The 12,270-nt window shown below is 64.1% G+C and overlaps 1 protein-coding gene across 1 annotated transcript; it reads right to left on the bottom strand.

Annotated features, from left to right (window-relative positions):
- Positions 1 to 417: 417 nt before the first annotated feature.
- SIPA1 (signal-induced proliferation-associated 1) lies at positions 418 to 9,553 on the bottom strand. Its single transcript, XM_040638777.1, has 15 exons — positions 8,719 to 9,553; positions 8,137 to 8,235; positions 7,875 to 8,051; positions 5,708 to 5,882; positions 4,933 to 5,036; positions 4,513 to 4,670; positions 3,817 to 4,432; positions 3,237 to 3,511; positions 1,865 to 2,086; positions 1,636 to 1,747; positions 1,431 to 1,539; positions 1,237 to 1,338; positions 1,088 to 1,142; positions 792 to 870; positions 418 to 705 (listed from the first exon to the last, which is right to left on the bottom strand). Exons 1-15 carry the CDS (start codon positions 9,481 to 9,483, stop codon positions 559 to 561), a joined length of 3,195 nt encoding a protein of 1,064 aa, XP_040494711.1. The 5' UTR covers positions 9,484 to 9,553; the 3' UTR covers positions 418 to 558.
- Between the last annotated feature and the right edge of the window lie 2,717 nt (positions 9,554 to 12,270).

The following is a 12,270-nucleotide window of genomic DNA, read 5'->3' as shown; positions in this document are numbered from 1 at the left end:
ATTGATCCCTAAACTCCATCCCCCGCCCTGCAGGTCCACCTCTGTCCCTCTGCCCCTGATCTCCGTCCCTAAGGTTTGGTTCCAGGGCAAGGGCCTGGCTGGCCCGGCTCCCGCGACAAAGCAGAGTAGGTGCAGGGTGTGACCATCTGCTTCCCAACAGACCAAATAAATGCTTGTGAGAGAATCCAAGGGGTGGCCCAGCTTCAGAGAACCCCTCGGGGAGTGCCAACCTCACCCTGAGCCAATGTCCCAGAGGCCTGTCCTTCTAATCGGTCCTGAGAACTTGGCTGGAACCTCTGGGGGCAAAACCCCTTCCCCTGTCATGTCATGAACAACCCGCACAGACACAAATAACAGTGGCTTCTTTACTCCCTGAAGTCCACAGTCCTTTCTCCACAGAATATTTACAAACAGGGACGGGGTGAGGGTGGGGGGGGGGGGGGCAGTGCTAAGACGCGCCTCCGCGCTGGGAGAGTTCCTGAGGAGGGCCCAGGTGCCCCGAGGGACCTGAGCAGTGGCGAGCAGGTCCAGAGCCGGGCTGAGGCTGGAGTGGCCGGCTCAGCCCAGGTCCGTGGTGGGCGAGCCCAGCTGCTTGGAGGCCAGGAGCAAGCGGGTGGCCGCACTCTCCGACTCGGCCTGCAGCCTCCGGTTGTTGTGCCGCAGGCTCCGCACCTCCTCCTCCAGGGCGGCCCTGTCCGCCTTCTCCTGCGGTGGGGGAGGCAGCTGTCATGGTGCTGGCTCCTACCCAGGGCAGCCCTTAACTCCCAGCCGACCCCAGCCCGCCCTGTCACCTTCTGCAGGTCCTCCTGCAGCTGCCTGAGCATGGACTCCAGGTAACAGACCTTCTCGGACAGGCTCCCGGGTTCTGGCCTGAGGACAGAGGGATCAGGTCACCGGACCGGTAGGCCGGCACCTCTGGCTGGCTCCCAGGCCCACTTTAATGAGCCGGGCCAACTCCGGTGTTCGCAGACTTCTACGTCCGGGAAAGCAGAGCCCTGCCCGGGACGATGCTTAGCCCTCGAGGACGGGTGCAGACGGTGGTCACACGCACACAGTGAAGGGGCTAGATCGGCACAGGGAGGCTTACTCAGCATCGGCCTTTGGAGTTCCCTTGGAATCTCCGTTCTCCGGGATGGGCTGTCCTGTGGGACACAGGGGTCATTTGGGCAGGATGGTAAAGAGAGAAAGAGCCCCACCCTATCCTGGCTCCCATCCCCAGCGCCCTGGTGGCCTCACCCTCCCGGGACAGTGACTCTAGGATGGTGTTGCAAGTGGAGGCGATCTCCGAGATGGACTGCCACTCATCTTCCAGGGTCTCACTGCCCGCCTCCGACATGACTACGGGCACAAGGAGGTGGGCTCAGTCAGGGAAGCCCCAGCCAGCCCCTGTGAGCCCCCCAGCCCCAGACTCCACCTTGCTCTAGACTCACTTTTGCTGATGGAGTTCCGCAGAGACAAGGTTCGTGGCAGGAAGGAGGCCCTCAGCTCTGGGGCCGGGTCACCCCTGTCCTCACAACCACTGGGGCTGCCTGGCCCGTCCTGGGGAGGTATTAATGGGTATGGATGCAGGGACGGCCACCATCACCACTGTGCCCACCCCTGTTCTTTGGGCTCCAGAGTCTTGTTTCTGCTCACCTGGGTGGGGGGCGTCTCTCTGCCAGTACTGGGTGCTGCCGGCTTGGCTGTGGCGGCCAGGAGGAGGTCCGGGGTGGTGTTGGGCAGGACTGGGGCCTCATCTGACAGGGAGCTGGGGAGAGCAGGGATGGCTCAGCAAGAGAAGCTGCACCCCAGGGCCCCCGCTTTCACAGGCCGTGCCTGTCCAGCCACCCTGTGCTGGAGAAGAGGGAAGGCCGAAAGGGGGCACCTGCGGGGTGACGGTGAGTTCTGGCTATGTAGGAACTCAGTCCTCTCCTCAGCCAGATCCCCAGGCCCCGTGGGACTGCCACCGTCGTGCAGGCACACTTGCAGCAGCTGCTTTGCGACGGGCAGCAGCGTCGCCACGCCTGGGGCCTCATCCTGCACCGGCTCTGGGGCGCCCCGCCGGCTGGGCTCCTGCAGAGATAGCGTGTACAGCTCCGAAAAGCTCCTGCGGGGAGGAGTGGCCAGTGTCAGGCAGGAAGACCCTGTCCCCAGTGCCCTGCATCTCCAGCCCCATTCCCAGCTGTGCCCGAGGCTCGCTTCCAGGAGGCGAGCTTTCCAAAGTCCCTAACAATGAAAAACGTTTGCCTGACTACTGGCCATTTTTCCAGGCCCGGTGCTGCCCCCGTGTATCCTGGGCAACTCACTCAGGACACTGATTTCTCCGTCTGTGAAATGGGGATATCAGTACTGGTTCACAGCTTGCCATGAGGCTTTAAATACCAACACAAGTAAATCACTTAGCATAGAGATCCAAAACCTGCCCGGGCACCAAATCCAGCCTCTGCCTTTTTCTGGTTGAGCAGATGTGACTGTTTCTGTACTCCTGTGAGCCACGAGTGGTTTTTACATTGTTAACTAGTTGAAAGAAATCAAAAGAGTATTTCATGACACATGAAAATCACTAAAATTCGAATTTCACTGTCCACAAATAAAGTCTTAGCAGAATAAAGAAAGCTCATGTATTTGCCGAGCGCCTACGGATGCTTTTGTGCTACAGCAGGGCCGTGCACCTGGAGCAGAGACCAGCAGGCCCAGAAAACCTAAATATTTACTATCTGGCCCTTTACGGGAAAAGATCGCGTATACTGGCTTAACGCAGCAGGCAATCGATAGCGTGTATGTATGTGTCTGTGGATAATCTTTAAGGGAAAAAAAAAAAAAAAAAAGCTGGGGCCGTAGGGGCGGCCTGGATGGCTGTCTGTTGAGCCTCTGAGTCTCGATTTCGGCTCAGCCGTAATCTCGGAGGGTCGTGAGAGCCCGCCCGCGTGGGCTAGGCGCTGGGAGGGGAGTCAGCTCGAGCTTCTCTCTCCCCCTCTCCTCTGCCGCTGCCCCTCCCCCCACTCGTGCTCTCGCACTCTAATAAATAAATATTAAAACTAAAAAAAATGATGGGGCTGCTGTTGGATCCTGAGCAGGAAAGACAGCGTGCTGAACTGGCTTCGCTCTGCATATGTGCCTCGAAGATTAAGAGACCTGGAATTCTCTGGAGAAGGAAAGCCTTCCTCACGGTGGGTATTCTCGGGGAAAGGCTAAGGCCCAGGCTCCGCGGTGGCCAGCGGCCAGGTCCCCCCACCTCCCCGCGTCGCCGCCCTGACCTGCGGGGCCGGCCGCTCTCGTCGGGGGGCAGGACGGTGACGCAGACCTTGGGCGCTGAGCGCAGCAGCTGGGCCGCGGCCTCGGAGCCCAGCGTGGGCAGCGTCTGGCCGCACACGCGCAGCAGGCGCGCCCCGGGCCGCAGCCCAGCTGTCTCGGCGAACGTGAAGCGCTCCACGTGCGTGACGAAGCCCTCGGCGTCCACCTCAAAGCCCAGGCGGCCTTGGCCGTCGCGGGGCAGCGCCAGCTCGCGGGTCTCGCAGCCACGGCTCACCAGCTGGGGCGGGGCGGAGCGTGAGCGGACCGCGACAGCACCACCCCAACCCCAGGGCCGGGGTCCCAGGCCGCCCGGACCTCCCCACACCCACCCCGCAGACGAGGGCCTGGGGCTCAGAGACCGATAGTCACTTGCCCGAGGAGCCCCCCAGTTCCAGCTTTGCCGAGCGCCAGGGCAGGGTTTGCCCCCCTTCCCCCGTGTCCCCTTTCGCGGGAGAGGCTGCGGGAGCGAGGGGTTCCACTGACCGATCCGCCCCCGAGGCACGGAGGGGCCCGGCGGGGAGCGCCCCGACGCCCGGGCCTCACCTGCAGGCGCGCTACCACCTCGCCTACGGCTTGGCCGGGGGGCCCGTCGAACCGCAGCGTGATCGCCTCCCCGCGGCCGTGGTACAAGTCGAGCCGCTGCTCGGAGAAGGTCCAGGCCAGCACGTCGCGGCAGGCGCAGTTGAAGACGACGCGGCCGTCGCGCGGTGCCACCAGCACCAGGGCCTCAGCCGAGATGCCCAGCAAGCAGGGCACCTCGGCGTCGTCGGGACCGCCGGCCTCGGCCCCGGCCCCAGCCGCGCCCCGCGCCCCGGGCGCCGCGCGCACGCCCCACACCAGCGCCCCCGCCGCCTGCAGCTCGGCGCCCGGGCCCCGAGGGGGCGCCCGCCGCCTCCCGCCCAGGGAGGGCAGGCCGAAGCGCGAAGCCGAGTCCAGCGACGTAGTGGTCACCTCGTTGGTGGCCAGGTCCTGCAGGTACTGCTGACGCGTGCGCGTGGCCATGGCGTGGAACTGGCGTGCGTGGCCCGCTGCCTGCTCGCCATTGAGCGCCTTGGCCAGCAGGAAGGCACGGAAGTCGGCGTTGGCCGGGAAGGGGCCTCCGCCCTGGGGCAGAGCTGGCCCAAAGGCCGGGGTGTCCTGGGTGCGGCTCACGGCCACGCTGAGGGGAGGGAGGCGGGAGTTAGGGGCAACCGGGAGGGCCCCTGACAATGGCAGCCCTGGGACCGCCCAGGCACCCACCTGTACGAGGTGTGCGGCGTGCAGGGCGCGTGAGCCCGCACCACTAGGAACACGTGCTGGAAGTGCGAGCGGATGGTGGTGGGGCAGAAGGGCTTGCTGCCGGGTTCCTGGAACACGATGGTCACGATGTCGTTGCCAATGTGGCGCTTCCGCAGGAGCTGGGAGTTAGATGGTGGGGGTGGGGGGTGTAAGCTGGAACTGTCTGTGCCCAAGCCCCTCCTCATTCACTCAGGGCAGAGCCTGGGTGCCAGGGGCTCCCCCACCTGCCCCTGGTGAAGGTCTGGGTGTTTGTCTTTGGGGAGGGTTGTTAAGGCTCAAGAGAACTCAGGCCAAACTCAAATGCCACGGCCCACACGACACGCCTGCAGGGTTCCCGGAAGCCCTCGGCCATCCCCCAGCCGCATCCTAGCCCCCTCACACCTGCTGCTGGTTATTGGGGGTGTAAGGCAGCATCGTGGACACGTGGAACATGATCTCGTGGTCCTGGTACGTGGTGTAGAGTGAGTGCGTGCCTGTGGAATCCGCTGTGGCCAGGGAGTCGGGGACACAGAGCGAAAGGAAGGCGAATCTGCTGGAACTTGCCATCTCTACCTGCAGTCTGGAGCTCCCATGCCCCCAACCAACAGGTGGACAACCGCTTCCCACCACCGGGCCATGAAGCCTAAGGGCCTCAGCTTTGGCTGCTCCCTTCCCTCCCCCCACAGGCTCCAGACTCCAGGCCAGGGTCGGTGTGGGGCTGCTGAGCTAGAATGAAGACCAAAATGGGGACTGGCCTGCTATGAGGGAGGCGGGGGTGGGTGTCCCGGGAGAGGACAGATGTTGGCCCCGGCCCCAGCATGTGTGGAGCAGCTGAGCGTGGGAGGCGAGACTGGCGCTCCGTAAGGGGCTCGGGGGCACTTCCAACCAGGGAGGCAGGGGCGCTCCCCAGGAAGCGGGGCTGGTGGACTATGTGTGTGGCGGGGGGAGTGGTGCCCGCAAACTGCTCAGGCAGTAGGGCCTCAGGGCCTTGGGGCACAATCCTAGTCCCTCCTTCCAGCCTGCGGCTTGCTTGGCCTCTGCAGCCCGAGACCCGCGTCCTCAGCCTACCCAAAGACTCCGCAACCCTGAGCCCAGGACAACACGGGGCAGAGAAGTGACAAGGCAGTTGGTTCTCACCAAGGCTGTCGGCCCCCACTCCCCAGCCCCCGGGCCTCACTTTTCGTGTCCAGCTGGGCCCTGTAGCTCTCAAAGCCTTTGAGCCGCACCACGTCACCCAGCAGGGTGAGGAACTGCATGAAGGCCGGTCCTGCCTCCTGGTTGTTGTACATCTCCTCCTCCGAGCCCTGGCCCGCGCGGCAGTACAGGATGCCCACCTTCCGCTGGAAGCTCAGCTGCAGGGGAGGGCGCAGACGGGAGGCCCGGGCCTCAGTCCCTCGGGCCCTGCGCCCGCCAGGTCTTGGGGAATGACCTGGAGGCTGGGCTGTCTCTACATGTGGCCCCGAGCACCCCCCCCCCCNTCTCCTCTGGGTCTCCACTTATAAGAGGGGTCAATAGGTCCTGCTGCCAGTGCTCGGGAGGGTAAAGTCACGGGTGGGAAGGGACCAGGAGGGGGTTGGTTCTCATGTGACCACAGAGGAGGTGATTCGTGGAAAGGACCCCGGGCAGAGTGTGCTTGACCCCAATAAATGTTCACATTGTCATCCTCCTTATCTCAAGGCTAGCCTGTCCTCCCCTCCCTCGAATCCCAGGCACCCCCAGCACCCCCAGCCCAGCCTCTGGAGGCCTTGGGCCCCGCACCACCTTCGCTCACCCTGCTCCTGGCTCCTTTGGCTCCTTTCCATCAGGGTTAATCGTGCGGAGCTCAAGGTGCTTTGGCCCCTCCGGCTCTGGCTTCCTTTCTTCATATGAAACTTGTCTACACCCACAGGCCCCACTTTAAGTTGGTCCCTCCTAACCCCTGCAGCCCCGCTTCCACCCCAGCTCCCCCTGAAAGCCCACGGGCATGGCTTCCTCCTGGCACATTCTCACCATAGCGGCACTTGGAACAACTGGAACTTCACTTTGCCTGAGACCCTAGCGACCCCACCGTCTCCAGCCTGGGCCCCTTCTCCACCCACGGTCTTCGACTTCAGTGACTGCAACAGCCGTCTCCACAGGAACACACTCTCCAGTCTCTGCCTCCAGCCCGGACCTTTCTTCTGAGCTCCAGACATACTTCTCCAGCTGCCCAGATGTCCTTCCCTTACCTTGGCACCTCATCTCATCACTGGATGCTCCCACCCCACCCATCTACCCCTGGACTGTCACCCCCCCCTTCACCTCTGCCATCATCACCGCCAGGTCTGGTCTGGATGACTGCAACAGCCTTTGGCCTGGCCTCCCTGCCCCTCCAATCTGGCCCCCATACTGCAACCAGAGGGCTGCTCTACCTCTCATATCTTCCATGGCTCCCCAGTGCCCCCACCACCAAATGCAAGCCTTCCCCACCCCTTCCCCCAAGCATGACCCCAACCACACAGAACTGCCTACAGGACCCCAATGTGACCTGCTCTTAGTCTCTAAGCTTTCACACAAGTCATTCCTTCTGCCCAGAAAATGCCTGCTCTTCCTAGCTCAAACTCTGACATTTCTACCGTGATGCCGAACCCCTAGCCAAGGCAGGACTGTCAAGACTACCTTGGTGCCCCACGGAGCCTTCAACATTCCCCTTTCACTGCTCCACAATCACCCACGATTCTCTGTGGGTCTTTCTCTCTCTCTCTCTCCCCCCCTGCTGGCTGTGAGCTATTCAAGGACAGCACCTGGTCTGGACATGTCCCCAGCACCAAGGTGTGAGGAAATGTTTGTTGAATGGCTGACAGACTGAATGACACAGAGAAGAATCACAGCCAGTGGGCAGCCTTCAGCAGGCCAGGGAGGACTTCCGACCGCCTGAGCAGTCCCACAGTGGAATAGGCAGCCCCAAGGCGTACACGCCCCACACTGAGAGGACACTAAGCAGCGCCCTGCAGGGCAAGTGGACAGGGCCCGTGGGAAGGGGCGTGGGTGGTCAGACCAGGGCTTCTCAGTTGAAATGTATGTAGGAATTAACTCGAGATCTTGTTAAAGTACAGCCTCCGATTAAGTAGATCGGGGGCAGGGCCCAAAAATCTGCATTTCTAACAAGCTCCCAGATAATGTGACTGCCGCTGGTCTACAAATTTTACTTTGAGAGACAAGGTTCTGGATGACCTCTGCTGCCCTCTCTGAAAAGCCAGCTCTCCTGGGTCACTGTCCAGCCCAGGGTCAGGGTCAGGGCTAGGCGGCTGGGAGCAGGACAGGCTGGGCTCTGACCAGGTGTAGCTGTTAGGCTGGTGGGTGGGAGGGGGGCTACGGCCACTCACCACTTGCTCGTCCAGCGTGAGCAGCGTGCGTGGCACCTTCGGTGAAGCTGAGCCCAGGCGCAGGCAGGTCGGGCTCAGCCGCGGGGCCACATGTTCCAGAAGCTTCCTAGGGGACAGGCCCCGCGGGGGCCCCGGCGGCAGCGCATCCTCCGAGATGGTGCCGCGGAGGGTCCGGAGCTGAGGAGGGGATGTAGGGATGCTCAGAATCCATACGGGTTTTCGAGGAGGCAACCCGCGGTCTGATCCCGTGACCCCGGCCCACCTGTGTGGTCCTCACGATGATGCGGTAGCTGTGCACTGTGCCCCCTCCGCTGCCTTCCTTCTCTTCCCGCCGCAGGCTCACTGCCACTGGACCCAGCACCTCATCCAGTCCGAAGAACGAGCACTTAGTGCAGACCCTTAGTGGAAGGCCCACTCCCTCCGCTGCCCCGCCCACATCCTACCGGGCCAAATTCCTACGTGCGGGCTCCCCGACGCTTGGCCCTATGCCCCGGCCCTTGGCGGCACCGCGCGCCGCACACCTTGCCTTCGACGCAGGGGGCCAATGCTTGCCTGCTTCCAGGCCCAGATCCTGCAAGGCCCCCGCACGCCACGCCCATGTGCCCCGGCAGGATGTACGGGGCCCTCCCCTCTGGCCGCTGATGAGAACAAGGTTCCCACAAGGGTGCAGAGGTTTTCAGACCTCAGTGTTCACCTCACAGAAGCATTTATAGGAAATCTCTCCCCAGCCCGGAGGGGTAGGAGGATGAACCAGCTGGAGGCCGGAGGCCTTAGGGCGGTGGTTAAAGCGAGGCTCCACAGGGCAGTGTCGGCCCCAGAGTCAGAGCCTGATCCTTCAGATGGCCCGGGAACTTCGGGAAAGGACAACTCCTGAGCCCCACTGTGGGCCCCTCGGGTGACAGGGGCTGCTGCCCGGCCAGGCAGCCCTCCCCTTACCTTTGCCATAGAAGTACTTGCGGTAGTAGCCAGCCCCCAGGTCTGCGTGCTCCAGGCTGTAGGCCGAAGTTCGGTTCTGGGGCTCCTCCAGGACGGACACGGCGGCGTTGGGCAGTGCAGGGGGCACCGGTGGGGACACAGGTCCACCCAGGCCCAGCTCGCCCTCACCCCCAAGCTCACTCACAAAGCCAGGCGCTTCAAGCAGCAGGTCCGAGGTGGCAGCTCTGTCCTCAGCAGGGGCCGGAGTCCCAGAGCCGGCCTCTGCGTGGCCCCCTGTCCCCCGCGGCTTTGGAGCCCAGTCAAAGAGCAGACTCTGCACGTCATAGTGGGCAAACCAGTGGGGCTCAGGCACTGGCGGGAAGGCGGGCTCTGGCTCCTCGGCCGGCAGCCCCAGCAGGGCCAGCGGGTCAGTGAAGAGCCGGGTGGGGCCCGCGGCGGGGCGGCCGGCCTCCTCGTGGCTGTGGGCACGGGCACGCGGGCTGGCTGGTGTGGGGGGTCGGGCCTCGCCTGCGTCGCTGCCGCTGCGCAGGAGCGGGCCCCGGGCCGGCCTCGGCTCGAAGGTGTGCGGGGTCAGTGGGGGCCGTGCTGGCTGGCGCAGCTTGCGGGCGAAGAGGTCATCGGTGGGCGCAGGGGCCGCGCCCCGCCGAGGGCTCCCCACGCCGCCGGCCCACATGGGCGTGCCGTGGGCCTGGCTCTCCGGGGGCCGCGTCGCATTGGCGGGCACGGGTGGTTGGTGCCCGGGCGGCAGGCCAGTTCCTGCCCTGAGGGAGGAGGGGGCTGCTCAGAGGGGCCTGGGGAGAAAACAGGAACCCAGGCCCCCAGCCTGGTCCTCCACCACGCGGGTTGGCTTCCGGCCCCCTCCGCGACCATCAAAGCCGCTTCCGCTTTCCTGGCCACTTCCTCGTCTGCCTTGGGCTGAGGTTTCCAGCCCCCTCCTCCAGCTAAGCTCTGGGCAGGGCCAGGGGCTGGGCGGACCTGGCCTTGGCCCTGGGGGTCTTGGAATCTGGGCGGCCCTGGGGCTGCCAGGGTCCCTCAGTTCCCACTCACACACCTTGACCTTGGCCTGGGCCCAGGATGAGGGTCCCCACCAAGTCCTGGCCCAGTTGGACCGATGATTTGTCCCAGCTGGGACGGGAAACCCATGGGGCCACTGGTGTCTGGGTCCAGCCCACTTGACAAAGGGAGGACGTCCTGTCCCCAGAGACCTTCCTCCCTACCCCTCCCACTTCCTCCAGGGTCCCTGAGGAGCTGAGCACCCAGAAGCTGGGTCTCAATGCCCTGGCCCTCATAGCCTCAATACCTCAAGGACACAGGGATTCCCAGGGGGCACTGGCAGGGCAACAGAAACAGCAAAAGGACTTCCTTCGGTACAGGAAGTGGCCCCAACTCTGAGCCCAGCCCCCTGCCCAGCTCCATATCCTGAGGAAGGTGCTGGGGTCACACCAGCTCCGTCATGGGACCCATCACCCTGGCCTGAAGGACAGGCGCAGCCAGACTCACTCTCTGCAGGCGACTGTGGCCATGCCTGGGGGCAGGGGAAGGAGTCACATGGATGGAGCCCCTTTGCAGGAACTGGGACCATGGGACCTCTGCCTACCTGGACTCACTGATGCTGACAGGGAAGTCTGAGCCTCATGTGACAAATGGTCAAACTGAGGTCCAGATAAGGGGAGGCTCTTGCTGGAAGTAATTCCGCATTACAGCTAGGATTTGAACCTGGGTCTGTCACCCTCCCAGGCCTAAACAGGGCAGCACCTGCCCACTCCTGTCCCTGTGTGTATAGGTGTGAGGTGAGTGGGGGTTGGGCTGAGGCTCAAAGTCTCACAGGATGTAAGACTGAGACACCCAAGGCGCCAGAGACCTGCTAAATGCGGAAATGTGTCGAGACCAAGGGCAGGTGCAAAGGGTGGCGTGAGAAAGTGGCGGGGGAGCCACTCAGGTGGACCCAGGTTGGTGTGGGCAGGCAGGGCAGGGATGTGCGACCCTCCACTGGGAACACAGACAACTGCCGGCACGTCTTCGTGCATCCTCCAGGGACACTGTGTGGCTGGACTAGGACACAGTGGGGGCGGAGGCTCCATGCAGCCCTCATCTAAAGCTCCAGGACCATGCAAGTGTAGGCCTCCAAGCTCGGGGTGCCTCCTCCCATAATTTCTCCTAAAACAACGTCTGACACCGACCCCGAGCCTCTGTTCTCTCATCTCTAAAATGGGGTTAACCCTTCTGCCTTTTCCCAACACCACTGGGAGACTGCAAGGAGGTTCGAGAGTGTGAAGCTGGCTATGTGTTAAGAATGCGGTGGTGAGGCAGGCCCTTGCTCCATGTGCCCAGCTCTTGGGCCTGGGCTGTGATGTGTGTGTTGAGGTGGGAGGGGACATGAGAGGGGAGCTGTGTAGGCCCCTGCTCCGTGTGGGCCCAGCTCTGTGTACGTGGGTGTGCACAGCCCATGGGCTGCCTCCTGTTCTGGGCCAGAGCCTTGGGGGGTGTTCTTGGGCTCTGCCCCCCAGCCGGCAGCTTCACACAGGGTCCATTGAGGCCGGGACATTCCTCGCAGCCTGTGTCACTGGGGGGAGAGGGCCGGCCCCGCCCCCACAGATCCGGAAGGCCTGGCTGCCCCAGGAGGAGGCGCTGGACGCTTCCCAGCACATCTGGAGGTCATGACCCCATTTCTGCTGCCAGGGGGCGCGACAGATGTTTCCTCCCAGGCCAGACCCGAGACTGGGGGGCGGTGTGCAAAGGCTGGTGAGGAGGCCGCCCCGAGATCAAGGGAGCCCCAGGACAGGGGGAGCCCCGCACACAGCCGGCAGCAGGGGCAGTCGCCTGCGCCGCCCAGAGGAGTCGGGGGCCGCCTCATCCAATCGCCCTCACACTGGCCGGACAGGGCCGGGCCGTCACGCAGAGAGTGGGGGCCGCCGGCCGGACGCAGGGGACTGGACGTGCTGACTCGGGACTGGAGCCCGGACGGAGGTTCGGAGGGTGCAGGCGGCGAACGCGGCAACGACCCCCTTCCACATACACACCACCCGGGCCCGCGCCAAGCCACCTCTTCCCCTGTCCGGCCCGACCGCGGTGCTTCCACTCCCCCGCTCCCGCCGGTACCTCTGGGGCTCCCGCCTGGTGGCCGCCTCCCGCGCTGGGGTCCCGCTGCCTCTCCCGCTACCGCTCGGGCGCTGGCTCCGCCTAGGGGCGGGGCCGTGCCAGGGGGCGGGGCCGTCGCAGAGGGGGCGGAGCCGGCCTGGGAGCAGTCCGCGGCGGGAAGCCCCGAGGGCGGGGACTGGAGGCCAGGCGTTGGGAAGGCTGGCGCGCAGTCCGAAGCCCCCAAACCGAGCCAGGCCCAGTCCGGCCGCGCTGTTGGGCTCCCAGCCTCAGCTGAGACACGCAAAAAAGCGTACCTGCCTTCCACACCAACTGGAAGGACTACAGCAGGATTCCTAGTGTTTAGCAGCCCCCTCCCCCCCCC

This window comes from Ursus maritimus, unplaced genomic scaffold (genome assembly GCF_017311325.1).
Source record: "Ursus maritimus isolate PB19 unplaced genomic scaffold, ASM1731132v1 scaffold_23, whole genome shotgun sequence".
NCBI classification, from domain to species: Eukaryota; Metazoa; Chordata; class Mammalia; order Carnivora; family Ursidae; genus Ursus; species Ursus maritimus.
The sequence above is the reverse complement of the archived record's forward strand: the minus strand, read 5'-3'. Positions and strand labels throughout refer to the sequence as shown.

Bases quoted from the DNA above. Each gene is read 5' to 3' on its own strand.
- SIPA1 (XM_040638777.1), bottom strand. From the start codon at position 9,483: ATGTGGGCCGGCGGCGTGGGGAGCCCTCGGCGGGGCGCGGCCCCTGCG. The intron at 5,883-7,874 runs GTGAGTGGCCGT...CCTCCCCTGCAG, and splicing joins TCACGCTGGACGAGCAAGTG to CTGAGCTTCCAGCGGAAGGT. The intron at 5,037-5,707 runs GTGAGGCCCGGG...CCCTGGCCACAG, and splicing joins GGCCCAGCTGGACACGAAAA to CGGATTCCACAGGCACGCAC.